Consider the following 22,725-nt stretch of genomic DNA (forward strand, 5'->3'; position numbering starts at 1 on the left):
ATGCCCCTCCACCCCGTCGGGTCCTGCTTGGCCGTGCCACAGGGCAAGGCGGGAAAATACAGGGCGAGACGCAGCAATGGGTCTCTCCTGCCGGCCGCTTAGCTTCGTTTTGGGCGGTTGCTGGCAGATTTCCATCAGCTTGTTACTGTCAGCTCTGGAAAAATGTCTTTAGAAACCAGTTGGCTGTGTGTATATATGCAAAGCACAATGACAATGGAGGGTTTAAGTATGGTCAGTATGTAGTTGACGCGTGTATGTTTATGTAGTGCCTCAACACGTGTGGCGGATAAATTTGGATACCCCAGAGGAAGCTCACCAGAATCTGTCTTTCGGCGCCGCGGATCGCTGGTGGGAGCAGACGGACCTGACCAAGCTGATCCTCGCCTCCAACAAACTGCAGTGTCTCTCGGAGGATGTCAGACTTCTGCCCGCGCTCACTGTTCTGGATGTGAGTACGATGGTCCCGTTACAATGGGGCCGTACCCTCTGTGTAGGAGGTGGGAAAGCGTGGTCTGAGATCGGCGTTTTCGTTTCCCTGCAACGGTGGATGTGCAGAAGTGTCATCGGTGTATTCTCAGGGTAAAGATAAGATTGTTACAGATCACTGGTGGTATAACTGCGTACCATTCTGTAGAAAGATCCAGGAAGTTTTACGGACACTGGAGGAAGAGATTTTGCTGGATGCAGCCACCTTTCCCGCACACCCACCTCTCCTTCATATCTCATCCTTTAGCATTTATCGATGCAGTAGAATTTTGACAGATTGGCCGTTGCAGTGCTGCTATTGGTAATTGCATTGAGGCATGTGCATACCTATTGTGTCCAAAATTATTCGGTGTATTAGGCTTGCTTGATTTGTGTCTGTGGTAGGGAGAGAAAACCTACGAGGTACAAATTAGTAACTGTATTCTGAAACCTGCGTTTTCCAGGTGCATGATAATCAACTGACATCGCTTCCTTCTGCTTTAGGACAATTAGAAAATCTTCAGAAACTTGATGTGAGGTAAGTAAGTGTTACAAAACTGGAACATGAGAAACATTGCAGTGAATTCCACAGTGTGAATAAGAAATTATTATAAGTGTGCCACATTTTCTTTCAGAAAATTAGTTTCAGGTTTTTAACTAAAGAATAGTATTATATTGAGAATCAGAAGTTTTGGATCAAAACTGTTGGTCTTAGGTTTGTTAAAATTATTTTCACTGATAAAGTTACAGTCTTGCTTGGAAGGTGAAAACAGTGATATTTTGAATAATCACACAAAAGCATTATCTACATTCATGTGCCTCAGTCTGGCAATTTTGTTTTAAAGGAACAAAAATACTTTTTGTCATGAATAATATACATTGGAAATAATTGTATAGATCTTGTTCATGCTGGAAAGTTCATATTCTTTTGTTTACTGGAGTAATTTTGTAAGTTTGTGCACGAGGCAAAAGAGGCTATGCTGCCACGGTGTGTGTGAACTACATAAAACAAAAGAATGCAAGATCCTGCTGGAATATTGTGAATGCATAGAATGGTTTAGGTTGGAAAGGACCTTGAAGATCATCTCATTCCAACCCCCCTGCCCTGGGCAGGGACATCTCCCACCAGCCCAGGTTGCCCAAGGCCACCTCCAGCCTGGCCTCGAACACCTCCAGGGACAGAGCCTCAACAACTTCTCTAGGCAACCTGTTCCAGTGCCTTACCACCCTTGAAGTGATTTATGATTAAAAGTATTCTTGAACAAATAAACAAAGGTAATTAATTTCTTCCAGGAAACTAATCCATTGTAGAGGGCTGTAACAGTTGTAGGAGACAGATTTTTCTTACAAGTGACAATATCCTCAACAGCGAGCATGTGTGCACGCTGCGGTGTGGGACTGTTTTGCAGAAGCCTGTCTCACTGCGGATGTAATGAACAATTAGTCTGTGCCAGCGCGGAATAGCCAGTGTGTCAGGTGCTGGATGCTCTTCATACTTCCTCTAGGGTCTGAAGAGTTTGTGCTTCAACGGCAGTGTGTGGCTAAAATAATCCATCTGATACAAGTGTTGTAACTAGTTTTGAGAGCGTTATAGGTGACGGAAGTGTTCTTTATGCAGTTTTGCTCTTAAAACTCCTTAGTAATTGATTTTTCCCTTTGTGTTCTGTGTTTGAATACTAGCCACAACAAACTGAAAAGTATCCCAGAAGAGTTGATGCAGTTGTCACGCTTGAAGAGCCTTCTTCTTCATCACAATGAGCTGAGTCACTTGCCGGATGGATTTGGACAGCTTGTCAATTTAGAAGAATTAGTAAATTACAACTTTTTGAAATATATTTATTTGTGCAGAAAGGCTGATTTATCCATTTTTTGTACTGCCAATTAACCCCCCATAGCTTAGATGGCAGAACTTTGTGAATATTCTAATGACTTATGTAGGTTGTCAGTTATTACATAGAGGGGTTGGTTGTTTTTTTTTTGTTTGTTTGTTTGAAACCAAGTTTTGCTCTTGGTTTGCCAAATATTTGAAGTAAAATCAAATCCCTTGTGATCTGTCAGTCATGAGAGACTTGTTTCTTCCATTCACATTTCTACCAGGGAGATCCTGAAGATGTCATCCATCTAATTTTAATGTTCTGCCAGTAATTAACTTTGCAGTAACAGTACTCATGGGATATTTTAAACATCTCTGTTTCTAACCTCTCTCTCCCTCTCTCTCTTTCTTTTTTTAAATCTTCAGGATCTGTCCAACAACCATCTCACTGACATTCCAACAAGTTTTGCTTTGCTCATTAACTTAGTGCGACTCAATTTGGCTTGTAATCAACTCAAGAACCTGCCTGCAGATATCAGTGCGATGAAAAGTAAATTAGTTTCCTCAGATTATTAAACGCCATACAGCCAGTCCTGTAGTTATGTTCAGAAATGTAGTGCATGCTATTCAGGATTTTAAAAATATATTCTTAAAGAGCTACTCTATTCTCAAGAATACTAGTTCAGATTTATTAAAAAATAGTCAGCTACAGCTACTGTATATGAAACTTGAGTCCTCTTATGGTTCATATTTCTTGATAAACGTGACACAGAATGTTCAGCAAAGTGTAAGGGTTAATACTGTCCTGCTTAGAAGTTGTTAGCCTTAGGACTGCAATAAGCAATTTGATATTTTTTTTTCCTTATTGCACAGTTTGAGTAGCAAATAAAGCATAAATGAGAGAGAGTTGAAATTAGTAGAGGGGAAAAAAATCACATACATTAGGGAGTGATAAAATCAAATTCTAATATTTGAACGTTAAATATCAAGCTGACTAGTGGCTGATAGGGAACACCTATTTTGATAGCTGTGGCAGATCTAAGGGAACAGGTGGTAGACTGCTCGCTTTTATAAATGCTGTAGAAGTTACCTGCACATCTTTCTGAGTTGGTCTACAATATTAGACCCTTTCTTGCTCCCTCCAGTCCTGTACTCTAAATAGGAGGCAGTATCTGGCAGTGACACTGAAAGCACTCCAGAATGTCCTGGGAAGAACAAACGAAAAGCAGATGCCTGGTTTTCAGAAATGTTGATGCTAACTGATTTGATTTCTTCAAAAATTCTGATTGGCAACGTGGTGTTTTATTTATTTTAAAACCCAGGATATTTATGCTTCTGTAGAAAATGACTTGTATTTTCTCTGTTTTTTTCTCTTTGTCACTTGCACGCTTACTTCCATAGGCTTAAGACAACTGGACTGTACTAAAAACTACCTGGAAACTGTACCTTCTAAGTTAGCGACTATGGCATCTTTGGAACAACTTTATCTGAGGAAAAATAAGTTACGTTCCTTACCAGAATTTCCCTCATGCAAATTACTGAAGGTAGGCTTTGAAATGGTTGGTATACTGTAAATGTATTTGCTGTAAATTCTTAAAATAATAGCTGTTACTTTAAACACAAGTTTTTGTGAATTGCTTTGCTTAAAAGTTTATAACTCTGTGTGTAGAACTCTATTAAATACATCCTCATTTGCAATTGCTCTTCTTGTCCACACTGGTCAATCTTAAGGTCATTTGGAAGACAAATTTGCAGCAGTACTCTTTGGATTTGGAAAATAAAAGAAAGAAGAGGAATGACTGAAAAACTAGATCTAATATTGCCCGCAACAGTTATTTTTAATCTCTGGGAACATTTTATGGATAAATTTACTTTGTTCACTATCATTTTTTTATTTGTAACTGCAGAGAAAGTATACTTTTAATTTTCATTTTAGCATAATTGGATCTTCCAAGTATTTTGTAGCCTTGATTCCCAATATGTTTAAAATTGAAAATGGCCTGTGTCAGAACATTAGAAATTAGTTACTCAACTAATAGAAATGTGATTGGGCCAACTGAATGCCTGTATCACTGTGTCATTTCCAATGACCAAATCCATCAAAGAATGCAGATGCCTTCTTAGTTCTGCATAACTCTGAACTCGGCAGTTAAAATCCGAAGCTGTTCAGGATTTTCTAACAAAATTTCTGTTGATATGTGAAGTGCAGCATCTTAGTGTGTCCAGCAGCATGTGTACACTCTTTTTAGTCTAAAGAACCATTCAGTTTTTTCATTGTTAAGTGAAACATTTCCAACAGGGAGATGGGGAGCTGCCCTCTCAACTTCCTGTAACTTGGAATTTAAGAAACTTCTTAAGCAAAGAAGTTGTTGACAAGTTCTTGACAAATACAGAGCAAATTTATTCCTAGCTTGGAAATGGAACTCAGAGCTGAGGGTTCTGTGATGGTTTTGGAGAAGCTAAGTTCAGACTTGTGTCTGTGGATCTTTGGAGGCTTTGATATGCCACATACAGATGAGAGGGAATCAAGATCTGTATTTTCTCCACGTCACCGTATGTTTTTGCCAGTGCCATGATTTAGGAGATCAGTAAGTTATAAAGTAACTTTGCTAGAGTGAAGTAATTGTAGGTGATCTTTGTTTCCATAGGAATTGCATGCTGGTGAAAATCAGATTGAAATATTAAACGCAGAGAATCTGAAGCATCTGAATTCCCTCTCTGTATTGGAACTTAGGGACAACAAGATAAAATCAGTTCCTGATGAAATTACTCTGCTTCAGAAGCTGGAGCGACTTGACCTCGCCAACAATGATATCAGTAGGTAATATTAAAACCGGCATTATGTCTGTGATGAGGCATAGCTAATGACATCTAATGACAACTAATTGTATAGTTGATGTGTTTCACTTTGTGAAATGTAATTAAAAAAGGACTCAATCCTAAACTGAAGGAACCCGTTCTGTATTACGTACGTGCTATGATCAAACCATGTGCTTCTTAAATCTAATATATTGTGTAGCTTTTTATTTGAACCTGAGCTTCAGAATACCAGAATACAAACCATTGCAAATTCTTTAGAATTTGTTTTGAAGCTGCTTTGAAATGAGTTGTTTCCATTTGCAGATTGCCTTACACATTGGGGAACCTCCCTCAGTTGAAATTCCTGGCCTTAGAGGGAAATCCTCTGAGAACCATTCGAAGAGACCTTCTGCAAGTAAGCACTGTAGACAGTATATAAAGTTTGGTTATGTTACATACATACATTATCCAAATTGTGTAGCCAGAACGTTAAAAAAAAGTTAGAAAGCATCCAGTTTTCAAGTAGCCTGTGCAACTTTAATCCATCTCTTTTGTTTGTGTGGGTTGTGATTTGAGCACTCTTTTCACTGGAGTCTGAAAGTTGTTGGAGCGTGTCCAGAGAAGGGCTGCAAAGCTGGTGAGGGGTCTGGAGGACAAGCCTGATGAGGAACGACTGGGGGAACTGGGGTTGTTTAGGCTGGAGAAGAGGAGGCTGAAGGGAGACCTTATCACTCTCTACAACAAAGGAGGGTGTAGAGAGGTGGGGGCTGACCTCTTCTCCCTGGGGACAAGTGATAGGACAAGAGGAAATGGATTCAAGTTATGTCAGGGGAGGTTTAGATTGGCTATTAGGAAAATTTTTTTCACCAAAAGGGTTATTAAACATTGGAATAGGCTGCCCAGGGAGGGGGTGGATTTTCCATCCCTGGAGGTGTTTAAAAACAGGGTAGACGTGGTACTTGGGGACACGGTTTAGAGGTGGCTTTGTCAGGGTAGGTTAATGGTTGGACTTGATGATCTTCAAGGTCCCTTCCAACCTCAGCAATTCTATGATTCTATTCTATGATGCAGTGCATAAGATCATGAGGACTGTGGGATAAAGGAGGTCATTGCTATCTAGGACCAGTTTCTGATTTGCTGCAGAAGTTGTAATATATATTGCAAATGAAGTAATGGATGTCTGGGAAAGAAAGGATAAGGCAGCTGTCTGCTGCCTAATCCTGTTGCAGTCACAGTCATTCCAGTCCTAGGCGAGTACTGTACATCAGGCTTTACCTAGATGAGCGTGGATTTCTGTTTTTCATTTCCTACTTGCCTGAATTAAGGATCTAGGATTCAATTTCCACAGCGTATTTGATGGCAGCTGTATTTTGAGCAATGACAATCTGATGTACTGTGTTTTCTTACCGATAACCTGCACCTCAGATCTGCATTCTCTCTGTAGGTAACCGGCACAGTGAAGGTGTGAATTGTGCATGAGAAAACGAGTACATAGGGCAGCAGGGAGGCTGGAGCGTGGGCGCTACTGCTGCTATAAAATTCCTGTTTATTTTTAACCCCAGCAGGCCCCTCTTCTTATTTGTGGTATATATTACTTCTTTCTGTGCTTTTGCCAGTGTTATAAGTAAATGTTTACAAAGCACTGGGATTCTTTAAAAATAAGCAACACTGAAGACTCTCTATTGAAATGAAATTTTGTAATACCTGTCAGAAAAGGAAAAAAACCATCATGTATCTGATTAAGTGAGCATTGTATGCACATAATTAGCGAGCAGGGGTTCTGTGGATGGAAGTCATACGTGATTCTTGAGTTCAAAGTCGGCTTAAAATGTCCGTGCAATGGAGTCTGAGGGCTGCCTGGCTACTTTAGCTGGGGTAGTCCCTGGCTTCTGAGGATTTGTTGTCTTTCAAACGTAGAAGCACAGATGTGTGTAATTTCTTGTGTATATTTTGCATTTGTAGCAAACGACAGGTACAAGGATCCCATTATGACATTTTGTACTTGCACTGTCTTGATCCATTGCCAACACTGTAAATTCATATACCTGGAACAGGTATATGGATAAGTGTAGTCTGGCAGGCACAGATTCTTCTCCATCCCTGCTCCCTCTCATCTCTTCCTGTTTCTCAGGCCTCTCCTTCTACTCCCAAACCCATTCTTGTTTCTTGATGAATTTCTGTTAAATCCTATTCTCTCCTTTTTGCACAACGTACCATCACCTGGCTGTCGACCTTTGTCTTGCTGTCTGCTTTCCTCTCCGTGCCAGCCCTGTGGCTGTTACTCAGCTTTCCGTTTGACCTTCACCTTTTCCTTAAAAGTTTCCGGGTTCTTCCTATAGGCTTCCCGTGTCTCGCTCAGCTCAGCACACACCTAGCTGTGCCTTCAGTCAGTCCCGGGCTCCTCCAGCCTCTCTTTATGTTTTTTCTTCTGTTTCTGTCATCTCACCAGATTCCTTGTGAGAGTTCCTTCCTTTCCCACTTCCATGTTTTCTTTTTCCTCTCTGCGTTCAGATCAACCATTCTCTAATTGTGTGTAATATAGATGTCAGCTGGAATGAGAAACGTTACTTCATAATCAGTGCTTTAGTTCAGTCCCTGGTTTTAAAGCGTCAAGAAGCAGCATGTAAAATCCTAAGGAAAAGCTAGCTTTATCCTAAAACAGATGGGCTAGATGAGATTATGCTTAATTATAGATTATGCAGTTAGTTACTGTGTTTGACCAGTGGAAGTTGCTATGAGAAGACTGAAAGTCAAATCTTTGGAGAAATGAGCTGTTAAAAATCCACGCAAATTATGTAAACTGCAGTGGTTTTCCCAGAGTTTATAATTTTGGACATAAAAAGTTACCACAACATTGAACAGTCAGCTTCCTTGGCAAATTTTAAATGTCTTCATCATGCTAGACCTTTTTGAAGAGAAGATTAAGTTCATTTGAACCTTTTTCCATGCTCTTGGAACTGGCTAACTACTTCACATAAAAAGCTAACAAGTCTGAGTCTGAGGTAGTGATACAGGATCAGACATTTTCAGCTGGAATAAATAAAATTGTAAGTAAGCGAGTTCATAAGGTGCTGCAAAGGGGAGTTCTCTGCAGGAAGCATTCGGTGGCTTTGATAGTCAGCAGTGGTGCAGGTTCCACCTCCGTGACTGGAATTGTCACTCTTCAGTGTCAGAACAGCTCTATAAACATTGGCTGGCAAACCCTTACTGCCTTTTGTTTGTTTGTTTGTTTGTTTTTAAAGAAAGGCACCCAGGAACTTCTGAAATATCTAAGAAGCAAAATCCAAGGTATGTTGCTCTATTGCATTGCATTTTAGAGAATCTGTCTAAGAAATTAAAATAAATTGGAACCTACGGAGGGGAGCTGTTTAAATCCAGGTTCCTACAGTTACTCTGCAATAATAGTTTTCTTTACTCCACAGTTTGCTTTTGTATTTCAGTGCTGTTTCTTTTTCTTATTCTATTAGATAATACGGAATAACAAACATTCCTTATTGAGGATTATCGCTTAGAAAAATAATCCTAGGTATTTTTCTCCTGGTCCCTTTATGCATTTTGCATGAGGAATTCCAGCAGCTTTTTAAATTTTTTTTTCTCTGAACATCACTGGAAGTTTACGTAAGACGTTCTTTTTAAGCTTGCCATCTGTCTGCTGGCTCGGTCACTGTGCTGTGACCAAGAGCAGGTGAGATTTTGCAGAGGTGTTAAGTATTATTCATTCCTGTAATAACATGGGCAGTACAGTCCTCTGATTCCCAGAATCTACGTGCATGAAAAAGTCTGCCTTAAGGTCTTGGTGATGCCACGAAGTCTTAGCACATAGCTGACTAAGAATATGAAAAGTTTTGGGGGAGAAAGTAATGGATTATTTTAAACATCATTCTCATCCTGGATTGTTAGAGTTCATCTTTCTACTATCTAATAGTCCTCATCCCAACATTCCCTATAGAAATAATTAAAAAGCCATAAAGCAGAAAATCAGATGAAAAATTTCAGGGGGATTATTTCTCTGTGCAAATGCTGTATGTTTTTTGCAGAACCCCCTCTTGGATTCAGAACTCTGTGGATTAAAAAGCACCTCGATGATTCTGTATCGTATTTCTCTAACAGATACGGTACTTTGGAAAAATGAACTGATAGTATTAAAAAAGCGGACAAAAAGTTGCTAGTTGCTTCTGCGCACTCAGGGCACTTTCCAGATTGATACCTGGGCTTCTAATTCACTGAGATACTTTGGCATTTGAGTTTTTTTTCTTTTGATTCTGTGTTTTCTAAACAAAATAGTGGAAATGACAGTGTATTTTTAATATATAGGAAACAGGCTGTCAGAATCTTTAAGGAACTTGCAAGCTGAAAAGATGAAATCCTTTCAAAACAGGACTTCAGCTTACCATCTTTAGAAATCTTCATCTTCTTAAGTTTTAAAACATAAAGTAGGAGAAATGACCAAGTTCACCGGTCATGTTAAATATAGTATGTAAGCAATTATGCTGCACTTAAAAATGCTTAAGCTCTTTATTTGCAAGGGGCCTTGATAACACACACCCTTTTTGTGAAGTGGGTTTTCTCTCTGTCTGCCAGAGGATGGCAGTATTAATTAGGTTAATGCAGTGTATAAAATTACTTCAAAATGTCAGGTTCCATGCAAATCTGACATATTGTTAACTTGACAAAAATTAATTGGATGCTGGAGTACATACTCAGAAGCTTATCTGGTGCACTATAATAGATAATATAATTGTGGATAATAAAATTAACTAATGTCTTCCATGTACAGCAATGCTTATGATTTTATTCTACTTGTTATGGCATCTAAACCAGTAGCAGTCCTAAAGACTTTCTCCTCCAAAAGTCCTCTTTTTTTTTTTTTTTTAGCTTGCTTTTGACCCTTTTGACCTTTCTTAATGAAAGGATAACTAGTTGTGGTTAGGCGCAGTTGTTAGTAGACTTTTATTCAAGAATGCTGCTGATTTTCCATACAGTTTTGTGCAATTTCTTTTAGTGGAAATCAGATTTATCCTATGTTTGGACTTCTAGCTAAGCTTCACCCTGCTTAGGCGTAGGTGAGTCCCCAGGGTGTGGTGCCGCACCTTGGATGCGCCGAACGATGCTTTTGATCTGCATTTCTTAAACATTCACAGTAGCCTTGCAACACCACCAGCTTTTTGTGTGGATTGTAGATAGTCATCAAAAGGAACTCTGCAGAGGAGAGCATGGTGAAGGTTTATAAATATTAATGGTTTAGCTGAAATTGTGGTGGGATTTGCTGCTCTGGATAGAGATGATCCGGGTCATCACTTCTCGCCCGACTTCCCTGTTTATTACCATTGTTCCTAGCTCCCCACCCCTTGGAGCCTGCTGCCTAACAGAAGAGCTAGCGACCCCTAACGTAACATCTCTAGTGCTTCCTGACCTGATTTTTCCAAACCCAAGTCAACCCCTCTCCTCCCTAACCCTCCAAAAAAACCCAAACCAACCCAACCCCCCCCAAACAAACCAGAAAGCCAAGATTACAAAAACCCCTTACTAGAAAGTTCTTGAAATAATCTGAATCATTTTATATGCAATTGAGCCAGAATACAGGAAGAATGAAAAAGGGTGATGGGTGGTGATGAGGGACACTAACCCTCTCCATCTGGGTCGTTCAGAACACCCCATCGGAGGGCAGCCTGCAGTTTCTGTGACTGTATACGTTTGTTATCTCCAGATGATGTAAGTAGCCCAAATGAAGAGCCTCCTCTGACAGCCATGACTCTCCCAAGTGAGTCAAGGATTAACATGCATGCCATAACTTCACTGAAATTACTGGAATATAGGTATGTGTTTTGAAATATTACCTATTTCTAAAGTTGTAAGAACACTTTTCTATTCTTTGCTTTTTTTTTTTTTTTTAAATTTTTACTCCATGATCTATACCGCACTGTCTGCAAATCCTGCTGCGTTTGTGCATTTTTCACTTTATTTGTCTGCTCAGGAAGAGCCAGATTTGAATTGCAGGCTTTTAAAATTATTTATTTGTGTTATCAAATATTCCACAGTAACATTCCTTTTAACTCACTGAAATGCTTAATACCTTCAGGTGCTTTTAGTACCTTTTAGACTTCTTTAGCAATTATCATTAAGTCTCAAAACATCTTGTTGTAGGTGTGTGTCTCTCCAGTTATTGCTGGTTAGATTTAGATTTAGATTTAAGAAATGTAACTTGTTATGTTGGGAAAGAGGAGGAGAACCCTGTTTACTGAGAACTGCCGGGTGGAACGCGTAGTCCTGCAAAAACCTGGAAAGGACCTGACTGGTGCAGGCTCTGGGATAGCTTTGGTCACCCCAGATGTTCAAGGGGCTCCAAATGGAGTTGTTACCCGAGTTCCACATCACTGTGCTGGGGATGTTTTCTGAGCCGAGAGGGGGAAACCTGCTTAATGCCAGTCTCGCTGCACTGTCTGGCCCAGTTTACAGCATCCACGTGTTTGTGGAGGTAGTGACGTAACTCAGCTCTCGCCAATTTTTCTTAAGATAAGAGATCAGCGTGCCAGTGTGAAACGATATTATCGCCCAGACGCTGTGTAACGGTGCAGTGAGTGGTAGCTTTCTGATTAATAGTCCTTCAAGGACTTCAAATTGTAGATATTTATATATCTAGTCTACTACTCATCTTTTTCTAAAAGAAGATGAAAATGTCTTGTTAATAAATAGGAAATCATGAACTTGTTCGTGTTACTCAACTAAAGGCTTTTCATTGTTCAGTGAGAAACAGGCAGCTGTGATTCCTGACGAAATGTTCGATGCGGTCAGAAGCAATCCTGTCGCCACTGTCAACTTCAGCAAAAATCAGCTGAATGGAATTCCTCCAAGGTACTTTTGTAAAGGTCATTCTCTGTTTGTTACTTTCTTTTTTACTTTTGTTCCTCGGCATCTTGTGTTTTTCCTAATCAAGTATATTTACCCTTTATGCTGTGTGTGTGCGTGTGTGTATACACACCCACACAAACGAAAGCGTAATTGAGATGCTGAATAGCCTGCGTCTGTTTCCAGTACGAGCAGCATGCAGGTGGCTCTGTTGATTAACCTGCTGGTGGCAGTGAAAAGCAGCTTGGCTGTACTCCGTGGTGCTTTCGCTACGTGGTGGTTTTTGTCTTGCTTTGCCAGGCATTGTTGAAATGGATGAGGGGAGACTTCTCATAATAATGAAGTGCTGTACTTCACTACAGTGCAGTATTGTTTTCTCTACAAAGTGATCTTTTTCCCATATGAATATAATCTGTGTGCATTCACCACTTTATTGGGTGATAGCTTTGTACTATAGCCGAGGTTCTATTTAAATTCTGTTTCTTCGGATAGCCTTATTGGTTTGGGTTTTTTTTAAGGAAACCCAAACAATTTCCATGCCTCCTGATAGGTTTTGTGTCCCATCACATAGCATTTGATATTATTGCACTTGTTACTTCATCCACAGTCAACGAAAAGCTTTCTCTTCGCGCTAATGGGAATAAATAGTCCTTTTGTGTAAGGAGGAAGGTTACTGCATCTCTAGTAGCCCAAGAAAATCATGAAAACTGACTTTTTAGGATACCACCAGATTTGTGGGGGTGACATTTCCATTCTTGGACCCAAGACATTGAACATTTAACCTTTAGCACGTCAAACTTGAAGAGGTGCTATCTCTTACAGGAAAAACTCGCTTTTCAATACGATTTCTAGAAAACCAACTGAGTGAGCATTAGCTTGTGCCTCCCATGCTTTTTCACTGTATTAGGGGCTGGTGCATTCACAGGGAAGGAAGGGGTAGGTGTGCAGCTGCTAGGTGCCAGAGAATTCAGTGGCAATGCGGATTGGAGAGATGAGTATTTTCTCATATAATTATGTTTTGGTTTTAGGGCTAAAACAGAGGTTCTGTGGTAGGGATACAACGGCTAACTTCTTGAGCTGTTAAATGTTTTACACCAAAGCATCTTAATATAATACCTTTTTATAAGAAGCAGCAAATGTTGTATTCCTGGAATTTTTAATAGCAGATCAGTGGAACAGAAAGGAAAGATGGAAATAAAATAACAATCTCTTTCTAATTGTTTGACTGCTAAAGAAGATAGATAAGAGTCTTTTTGTTAAAACATTTAAAGGGCAGGAGATGGCAGTGATGGTCATCTGTGCCACGGGTTCTGAAATACCTCTTAACTGCATTTCAGTGAGCAGGCTTTTGCAGTAAAATTTATTCTCCTGATCTGTGAGAGACAATTTACTCTGCTAATAACTTCAGAAAAGTGATTCTGAGCTTTGTCTTTACATCAAGTGTAAGACTCCAGGACAGGCAGCTTTCCCAGGTGCAGTTTCCATTATCTTCATTCCTCAAAATAGCTGTTGAAATGTCAAGAAACATAGAGTGTCCTTGATTTGTAGAATAAAGCAGGGTTTTTTTTTTCAATAACTTAGAAAATAGAATGCAAACTTGAGCTTACGTAATAAAAGTATGTTCGTCTTGGGTTTCAGGATTGTGGAGCTGAAAGACTCGGTTTGTGATGTCAACCTTGGCTTCAATAAAATCGCATCTATTTCCTTGGAGCTTTGCATGCTCCATAAATTGACACATTTGGATATCAGGTTTGTGACGTGTGTTGGACTTCCTTTCTGGGTAACTTATTTTCATGCCTTTTTAAAGCAGCCATCTGTTACGGTGGAATAGCAGTGCTGAAGTTTTCTTTCATTTCCCAAACTGCCTCCGTGGCAGTGGAATGACCACCAGATCTGAAATAGCAAGTGGCCTAGATTTAGGCGTTGGTGAAAGAAAAGCACAAAAACTAAGTGGACAAGCTCTGCGACTTGCTGTGATGAAAGGTTTTGCCTCAGTCATAAAAGGGTCTCAGAGATGATAAGTTGCTCTTTAAAAACAGCCCTTTCTCCCCCCCCCAAAAAAACCCCAAGCCCCCACACCAAAATCTCCTGGAGGGGAGCTGGGAAGTGGAACAGCGAAGGTACAAGTCTTGTTGTGCTGCCTGACACTGAAGCTGTCTATAGGTATTGTATTTGAAATAGTTAGTTACTGTCATTTTGCCTACTCTAACTCCTGAAAAATGCTCATTGCACTTGTTTAGATGTCAGGGTTAACTCGCTGGCATTTGTTATCTTCTGTGTTTCACAAAATGGAAGGTAGCAATGCAGAGTTGCAGAGAGAGGTTTTCATGTTGGCATGGTTGAAAGTAATCTGCCTGTGCCTGGAGAGGGTCAGCGAAGGGCGACCGAGATGCTGAGGGGAGTGGAGCCCCTCCCTGGGAGGAGAGGCTGGGAGAGCCGGGGCTGCTCCGCCGGGAGCAGAGCAGGCGCGGGGGGTCCCCTCCACCTGTACAAACACCCGCAGGGAGGGTGCCGGGAGGACGGAGGCTCTTCCCAGTGGTGCCCAGGGACGGGGACAGAGGCCACGGGCACGAACTGACAGGCGGGAGGGTCCCTCTGGACATCAGGAGACACTTTTCACTGTGAGGGTGACGGAGCGCTGGCACAGGTTGCCCAGGGAGGTGGTGGAGTCTCCATCCTTGGAGATATCCAGAACCCATCTGGACACGGTCCTGGGCCACCTGCCTTAGGGGACTGAGCTCCAGAGGTCCCTGCCAGCCTCAGCCAGCCTGTGATTCTGTGACATACGTGCTGCTGATGGAGGAGTTAGGCTGAAGACTGCAGAAATGGATGATAGTATGAGACTCATGAGAGAACGAGGTTGAATATCTCGGTGATTGAGAATGTAGGTTTAAGTCTGGGCATCTTTTAGTGAGCGGTCGTTATTTTCCTGTAATGGCTCTGTGTGTCACTCTCAGGAAATGTCCTTCCAAACCCCCGTCTTCCTTGTATTGGAGCAGCTTCTGAATGGATTGCTGTTGTGGGAAACAGCGGGGTGACGGGGTGACTCACAAACGGGCTTGTTACAGCGGTTGGAGCCCAGGCTAAATGAATTTTGAAGTGGTTTAGGGTTATCCTACTGGTTCACTTCGCACCCGCATCTGGGCAGTCCCATAAGCTTTCCTGCGAAGCCAAGGAGCTGAACTGCCGCGCGGGGCTGGGGAGTTGTTGGATGCTTTGAAATACTCGGGAACCTTTAGAGGACGGACTTTTAAGTCTCCTACTGGCAGAAATGAGACCGCAAACCTGGCTTGCGCTAGCCAGCATCTGTACTTAAGCGTGGTCTTGACCCATTTATGAAGGAATTAATTGGTTTAAGACAGCATGTCAGCACTGATAAATATGCATATTCTGTCTCTGTGGGTTCTTAACTAAAGCTTTGTAGAAGTTTGTGATTATCGTTTGTCTTCATTTGATACACAGAAATAATTTTTTGACATCTTTACCTGAGGAAATGGAGGCACTGACGAGACTGCAAGTGATAAATCTTTCTTTTAATAGGTGAGCAACTATTTAATATTTTTTTCATACAATAATGAAAAGAACTAGGCCGGATTCACTGTGATTCTCCTGTGATGTCAGAACGAGGAGGCAGCTGATGGACTAGCTGTGAGCTTAAAACAGATGAAGTGAATGTACTTCTTTACACAATGGGTGGTGTATTTTTGGAACTTTCTGCCACAAAAGTTTTGGAGAGAGACGGTAGCAGTGGGTTAAAAAGGGGATGAAATAGTCTTGTGAATGATATCTCAAAAAATGGGTACCAGCGGGACTGCCCTTTGGCGTGCGTAATGCAGCCGCGCTGCGTGGTGGGAAGGGGGGGGTGGGCAGGAGCAGCGCGCGGTGTCCCCGAGGAGCATCTGCTCCCGCTGCGGTTGCTGGTGGCCGGGACGCAGCGCTGGGCTGCCTCTGCCTCGGCACGGCGTTTCTCAGCGCGCCAGGGAACGCGTGGCCCTTGTCTCCTCTGCGCCCGTGAGTCCCGTGCTGAGACAGCCAGTCCTGTCGCAGGAGCGCGGCTGGCCCGCGGCTGTGTCAGAGGGGCCGAGCTGTCACCGTGCCGGCTTTGTTCCGCCTCTTCACTGGGTGCAAGGTGACATAACGGATGCTTTCTCCTTTCAGAGCAGCGTGTTTAAACGTTCGCCTTAAATCAAAGCTAAAATGCTGTTGGATTTTAAAGGCTGCTAATTTTTTCAGTGCCCTATTTCTGACTTTCATTGGTTTGCCTCCGTTTTCTTCTTGAAGATTTAAAGTATTTCCCAGCGTCCTGTATCACATCCTGGCACTGGAGACTGTCCTGCTCAGTAACAATCAGGTTGGGTCCATAGATCCTCTGCGGCTGAAGAAGATGGACAAGCTTGGAACACTGGACCTTCAGAACAACGACCTCCTCCAGGTGCCACCCGAACTTGGGAACTGTGAAAGTCTGAGGTGTGTGCTTTAAGTTTTATACAAATATATTCTGATTGATTCCTTCAGGGCACGTTTTGTCAGAGGACAAAGTACTAATTGGAGGTATATTTGTTTGTAGGTCTCAATGCAGAAAAAGGGTCTCTGTCCTGGTTTGAAGTCTCTCTTACCATTTGTAAAGCAGTGCAATTTCCTCCCTATTTCCTCAGTATTGTAGAGAATTGGGGGAGTTGTTTCATGGTTTTTTTAAAAAAAGGAAAGGTTACGTTGGTTTGTGTGAATCTGACGTTGGAGCCTGAGCTGGTTACCGTGTTGGGACACACGGACACCCCGCTGGGGCGCCTGTAGCCGAGCCGGGTTAGGCAGGAGGGTGAGCGTAGCACCGCTGTCGCTGAACGCGTTTACCTCCTTACCCCTGCGTGTGGGTTGCCCTGCTGTGCGAGACGGGATCACACGCTCTAAATAACGTGTAAAGAGACACGACTGGCCATATCCTTATATATTGCGCCTCAGAGAAGACCGTTAGGCATAAGTAGTCCGTCTGGTCAAAGATAAATTACTGGTCCCTGTGGTTTTCCCCTTTAGAGTGCGCTTTCCAGGGGGACTTCTCAAATACAAAACAAACACCACCACCCCCCAGGCAAAAACCTCCGCAGAGATTTATGTGGACCACAGAAGAGTGGGCTGGCAGCTAAGCTGGAAAGTGGAGGGTTACAAATTAACATAGTTTTCCCCTTTTGTTATGCCATTTCTATATTTCAGGAGTTCTTTTTCTCGCCCGTTCTTCTGGCGGAGGCTTGCTGAAAAGTATGGGGTGTCTGCAATAATACCAGCACTGATTTATTAGCATGAATTAAAATTCAGATGTCTCTACAGAAGATAAGTTAGTGTGAACAAGGGAAGCAGAAATTAAAATTCTTTTAGTAGAACAGAAGAGGAATTACTTGTGAATTTCAAAAGATTGAAAAATCTGTATGCAGTGCGTGAATGTGATGGTAGAAGGAAAAACTTAAATACAAATAACTCAAAATCTCTCTGTTTTTCTAGGACGCTCCTGTTAGAAGGAAATCCGTTCCGCACTCCCCGGGCAGCTGTTTTGGCCAAAGGAACAGCTGCCGTGCTGGAGTATCTGCGAAGCCGAATTCCTGCTTGATGCACCGGTGGGTATCCTTGGCAGATGTGGGAATCAAAGTCCAAGCGAAGTATTGTCCTGTCCGACCAAATGCCGTTGGGTTTTACTGCCTTCCTCCTCCTTCGTCAACTGTTTGTTACCCCGCCTGTGCCATAAAGCGTTTATAACGCCGTTCGTAGTTTGCATGTTAAGACTTCGGAAGTCGCCTATGAGACGTTTCCCCCTCAAGGCTGCATGTTTCACGAGTGCATTTTAAAATACCACAATCTATGTTTACACTTTTTGTAATAAAGAATGCCGTCGAAAGCTGCCTTCAGGAATAGTGACAATGTTTTTTCTACAATTAAGCTAATTTTTTTAAAAAAAATGGTCAACCTCAAAGTATTTGAGCAAAAGGTGGAAGTAACCACTTTTTTTGTCCGCCTGTTTTGTAATCTCCCGTAAGGTGTTTAGGCTCTCTTCACTGCTGCCTCGAAAAAGGGGCTGCTGCTCTGTACGTGACGACGTGCCGGAAGCCGTAACCGGGGTGTGTGAGGAGGAGGGTACGGTGCGGGATGTACTGCGAACGGGCACGCGTCTCGCGTGGAAGTAAGCAAAACGTGGCTGATGATGGCGGCTGCACTGAAACAATAAATGTTTCCTGGGGGATGTATGTTTTGGGGTTTTTTAAGCATATGCTGCAATTAAGTTTTCTAGCCAGTAATGTTGAGATAACGCTTTTGTTTTTTATTTAACCGCACTTCCACATCCTGAAAGCGATACCTTGATTAATAATAGTAATGCAGCTACTAATATTGTAAGATATTATAACAGATATTAATAATATAAGAGGAAGGGCTGCTTGATGCCGCTTGCCCCGGGGCTGCAGGTCCACTGCTGCTCTCCTGGGCTGCTCCGGGCCCGAGGATTGGAACCGGGACTGAAGCAGGACCTGGCGGGGTCCCGGCCCGGGCGGCCGCGTGGCCTCTGGTGCTTGAGCGGTGGCGCCTGTTTCTGCCCAGCGCTGCCCCGTCCCGTCGCCAGCAAACAAAAGCTAATGCTGTCTCTGTGTGGGATGAGCGGTTCTAGCTGCAAACTGCCTACTTCGCAAGCTAAAACTAAAGCTTTTGAGTAAAGGACATCCCTGCTAAGCTTTAGGAAGAGAACACGCCTCGCTCGTCCGTTCTCGTCCGCCCGGCTGCTGTATGGAGGCCCCAGGCGGACCTCCAGCGGGTGCCCTTTCTATGGCGACAGAAAAATAGGTGTAACGAAAGCATTTCCCCGTCTCCACCTCTCCTTTCTGTAACAGCACAACTGAACGCGGTTCGAAGCGAAACTTCCCAGGTTTTTGAATGTGTCCAGAATTAACGTAAAATACACTTACTTGGCCTCAGGGGCTGTGAATTTAGCAAGAGCCGGGGTGGCCGGTGTCCCTCGCACGCAGCAGCGCGGGCCCCAACCTCCCCGGGGAGGGACCAGCGCGGCTGGAGGCGCCCCAGAGCTCATGGGTGGCGTGAGCCTGTGCGAAAAAAAAGGCGGCGGCGGAGAGGAAAGGGAAGGGGGAGAAGAAAGAGGAGGGGGAAGGGACAAGGCGTTTCGTGTTAGGGTGGCCGTTCGGTGCAGCAGACGCTGCTGAAGCCGTGCGTTAACTGCGTGGGGAGAGGGTGCCATCAGCGGGTCCCCGGCACAGCTCCAGCGGGACGGGTACGGACCAACCATCCGGCCTCCCTGCGCCCGCAGGACTGCGCTTTTGGAACCCTCGGCTCCTTTCCAATGGTAAAAGACGACAAAACTTAATTACAATAAGGTGACGTTTTTATTATTTATACAATAAAGAGACTTTTTAATGTTATTCAAAACACTTTTTTAAATACTGAAAAAGTTGGGTACACCAAAGCCGAAAAATGGCTCTGCTATACACTGCACAGCATCGGTTTAGTCCCTGTATTTGTTTTATGTACAGAAGCATCTGCAAAATGCATTCTAAACACAATATGCACCTTACGGATAAGTGTCATACATGAAATAAAACTGGAAGGATACAACCTGCATGTGCAAATTAACCAACAATATAATTGATTGCACTGAATCAATAGATTTAAAATAGAATTTTGAAGTACCTTTTTGCACAGAAAATGAAGCAGCTTTCAAGTTCAGTAAGTCTTTATACTGCAAAAAACATTAAGTACATTCACAATCTATGTTAATAAAGTAGTAAATATTTCTTCATTCAGCTGTATTTACATTAATACTGTAATTAAACTGAAAAGTACAGTTAGTCATTTGTAATATAGCAATCTTTTAACACATACAAAAATGACCATTTTCTGTATATAATTTAAGCTCAAAATCACAATTATCTCAAAATATTAATTACAATACAGCCATCTCCATCATAATTAAACATGTCTTTTATAAAATGGTAAAATTTTTAATAAAGTAAGCTGTTGGTTCTGAACTGGCTACAGTACTCACAAGTAGAAAACGGAGCCGATGGGGCGCAGCCGCGCGCGGTGGCCGAAAGCCCAACACGGGCCGGGGGACTTCTTACGCAATGCGGTGATGGCAGAATATTTGCTGGAATTGTCCAGGAAGAGGATTGGCAAAAGGCTTTTTTTTTTGCTTTTTTTTAAATTTATTTTTTTAATAATTTTTTTTTTTTTTTTAAGAGACACTATTTCAACTCTACGATTCGCAAATCCTGCCTGTGGAGATTTGCTCTGCCGTGCTTATCAGCGTCAGGCGCCCCGCGTGCCTTGGTGGCCCTGCCTGGCCTCTGCGTGCCACCGCTCTGCTGCCCATGGGGCTTGCTGCCCCCGTCCCCCAAAGTGTCCAAAACAAAACCAAACCACCAATTAAGTCATATCCTATCCAAACTACTGGCCTGAAAGTTGTATCGTTACGTTGTATTCCGCTCACACGGGCAAGACTGACAAGTGAAATAAACCCCTACATCTGATTGCCTGAAAATCATAGAGTCATGGAATGGTTTGGGGTGGAAGGGACCTTGAAGACCACCCAGTGCCACCCCCTGCCCTGGGCAGGGACACCTCCCACCAGCCCAGGTTGCTCCAAGCCCCGTCCAACCTGGCCTTGAACACCTCCAGGGATGGGGCAGCCACAGCTTCTCGGGGCAACCTGCCCCAGGGGATCACCGCCCGCACAGGAGAGAATTGCTTCCTAATACCTAGTCTACCTTCATCCAGTTCAAAGCCATTCCCCCAAATGGACCGGTACATCCTTGTGCGCTTGCTTAATATAAAATTATTGCAGGCAGAAGCCCGGGGGAAGCGCGCTGAGGCCAGCGGGGGCAGTCGGTACGCGTCAGCCCGTGGGTAGGGAGCGCAAATGTCAGATAACGTTTTATTCTCCTTTGGGAATTCTAAATGTAAAATCCCACCAGTTACAAATACCGCTAAGGTGGGGGGTGACGCCGCAGCCCACCTCCTCTGCCTCGTGGTGAGTTTTGGGCCATGGCCGTGCGGGCGAGTGGCAGCACCGCGGTGACAGCGGGACGCCACGTGCCCTGAGCTCCGCGGGGGCGGCTGGGCGGCACGGGTGAGCGCTCAGTGCCCCGGACATCGATACCCCGGTGCCCAACCGCCCCGGCATCGCCCCGGCTCTGCCCGTGACATCCTGCCCGTGAGCAGACTGAAACGCGGGGGGCGGGGTCGTTTAATACTGTCTTTGCATTTACTGTTGCATATATCTCTATCAGATATATACATATATACACACATATCTATAAATAAGCATTTTTCGCTTGCGTAAGGTGACTAAATGCTATATTACAAGCCAGAGAGGTTTAACCAAGGAACGTCTTTACATTCAAAGTGCTTACGAGCAACAGCGAACTGAGCTCCTGACCATCTCAAACTGTGATTTCTCGTTGGATTTTTGGCTCACGAGGATTAGTGGTGTTCTGTAACGGGAATAATTTCACTTCTCGGGGGTTCCTACACGAGCTGGAAGTATGGCTAGTGACATTTCCAAGGTGTTTTCATTCCCATTCAGGAAAAGCCCACCCTATAACGCCCTCGACCGTCTTTCGGGCTGCGCGTTCCCAATGGGCAACGGCCGCAGCTGCTTTCCAGCGAGTGGTCCGGCTGCCGCGGCCCGGCCCCCACGTGGGAGCTAGCGCCGTGCCCTCAAACGGGGATGCGGACATGGACACGGTAAAGAATAGCTTGGAAAACATCAAAAACAGATTTGAAGACGTTAAGTGGTCGCTACGATGACTGACTGGCATCCAAATGCCATAGTTTGTCAACACCCGGATAACAACTGCGGGCTCTGCATGGGCAAATGGGTGAATTATTAGGACTGGAGAGTCCTGTAGCCTTCCTGGGTCTGGTCTTACATTTTGTTCTTAAAATAAGAAAAGCATTTTGGAAGCAGCATTTTTTCCTTCCCCTCTCCCCTCTTTCTTTTTTTCCCCTGAAGAGCTGCCTTGTAACAACACTGCAGAAAATCAAACACATTCCTTCCACTCTGGCCACGGGGTTCCTCGGCAGAGGAGACCCCGTAGCGGCTTATGTGCTCGCACGGGAGCTCCGGCACTGACTGCCGACCTCCTTAAAACTTGTCACAAAAATGAGGTGAAGGGAGTTACATCGCAGGCTGCTTTTTCTTTTTCTTTTTCTTTTTAAATCTAGCCCTTCCCTGAGGATCCGTAGGTAACTAAGTGTTTATTGCATGAAAAAAACCCCTCGAAAAGGCGAACGGCGCGTTCCCAGCTAAGGGAGGGACTGCGGAGGGACCGCATGCTGCAGCACTGCAGCGGAAACGCGGTGGGGGAGAGCTGCGGCCGCGCGTCGGCTGCTCTGGGGGTCTCCGACCCAGCCCGGTTCAGGCAGTACGGGAATTTCCACCAGTAGGTTTGGAAAGGGGCTGAGTTCGGGTGCTGGTGCAGCGGGCGTGGGAGAGCCGCCGGGACAGAAGGGACTCCGGCTGCCACTGCCTGCCTGGATCAACATGTCATTCACACACACGAAAATGAACTCACACACGGAATTCACCGCAGGGCAAACTCTCACCTGCCTCAGCACTTGCCATATAATCATAGTTAGTAAAAAAAATTTAAAGAAAATAAATAATATCATCATTACGTGCAAAGCGTGCACGTAACCTGGTACCCGACCTGCAAACCTGGTCCTATGCAGCTGTGTCTGCGAGGTTCCAGGAGACCTTCCGGGGGAGACAAAAGGTGCACGTTATTCTGAAGGACTAATGTAAAAACCCCAAG

The 22,725-nt window shown here is 43.6% G+C and overlaps 1 protein-coding gene across 1 annotated transcript in view; it reads left to right on the top strand.

Annotated features, from left to right (window-relative positions):
- LRRC40 (leucine rich repeat containing 40) overlaps positions 1-17,522 on the top strand; it is an 18,026-nt gene extending 504 nt beyond the window's left edge. The window contains exons 2-15 of the mRNA XM_009883994.1: positions 267-448; positions 930-1,003; positions 2,146-2,275; positions 2,705-2,828; positions 3,680-3,822; positions 4,927-5,099; positions 5,402-5,492; positions 8,320-8,365; positions 10,785-10,893; positions 11,822-11,929; positions 13,562-13,672; positions 15,386-15,463; positions 16,205-16,390; positions 17,417-17,522. Coding sequence (XP_009882296.1) covers positions 267-448; positions 930-1,003; positions 2,146-2,275; positions 2,705-2,828; positions 3,680-3,822; positions 4,927-5,099; positions 5,402-5,492; positions 8,320-8,365; positions 10,785-10,893; positions 11,822-11,929; positions 13,562-13,672; positions 15,386-15,463; positions 16,205-16,390; positions 17,417-17,522 — 1,661 coding nt within the window. The remainder of the gene's footprint in view (positions 1-266; positions 449-929; positions 1,004-2,145; positions 2,276-2,704; positions 2,829-3,679; positions 3,823-4,926; positions 5,100-5,401; positions 5,493-8,319; positions 8,366-10,784; positions 10,894-11,821; positions 11,930-13,561; positions 13,673-15,385; positions 15,464-16,204; positions 16,391-17,416) is intronic.
- The last annotated feature ends 5,203 nt before the right edge of the window (positions 17,523-22,725 follow it).

The sequence above is a fragment of the Charadrius vociferus genome, unplaced genomic scaffold (genome assembly GCF_000708025.1).
Source record: "Charadrius vociferus isolate BGI_N301 unplaced genomic scaffold, ASM70802v2 scaffold423, whole genome shotgun sequence".
Taxonomy (NCBI): domain Eukaryota; kingdom Metazoa; phylum Chordata; class Aves; order Charadriiformes; family Charadriidae; genus Charadrius; species Charadrius vociferus.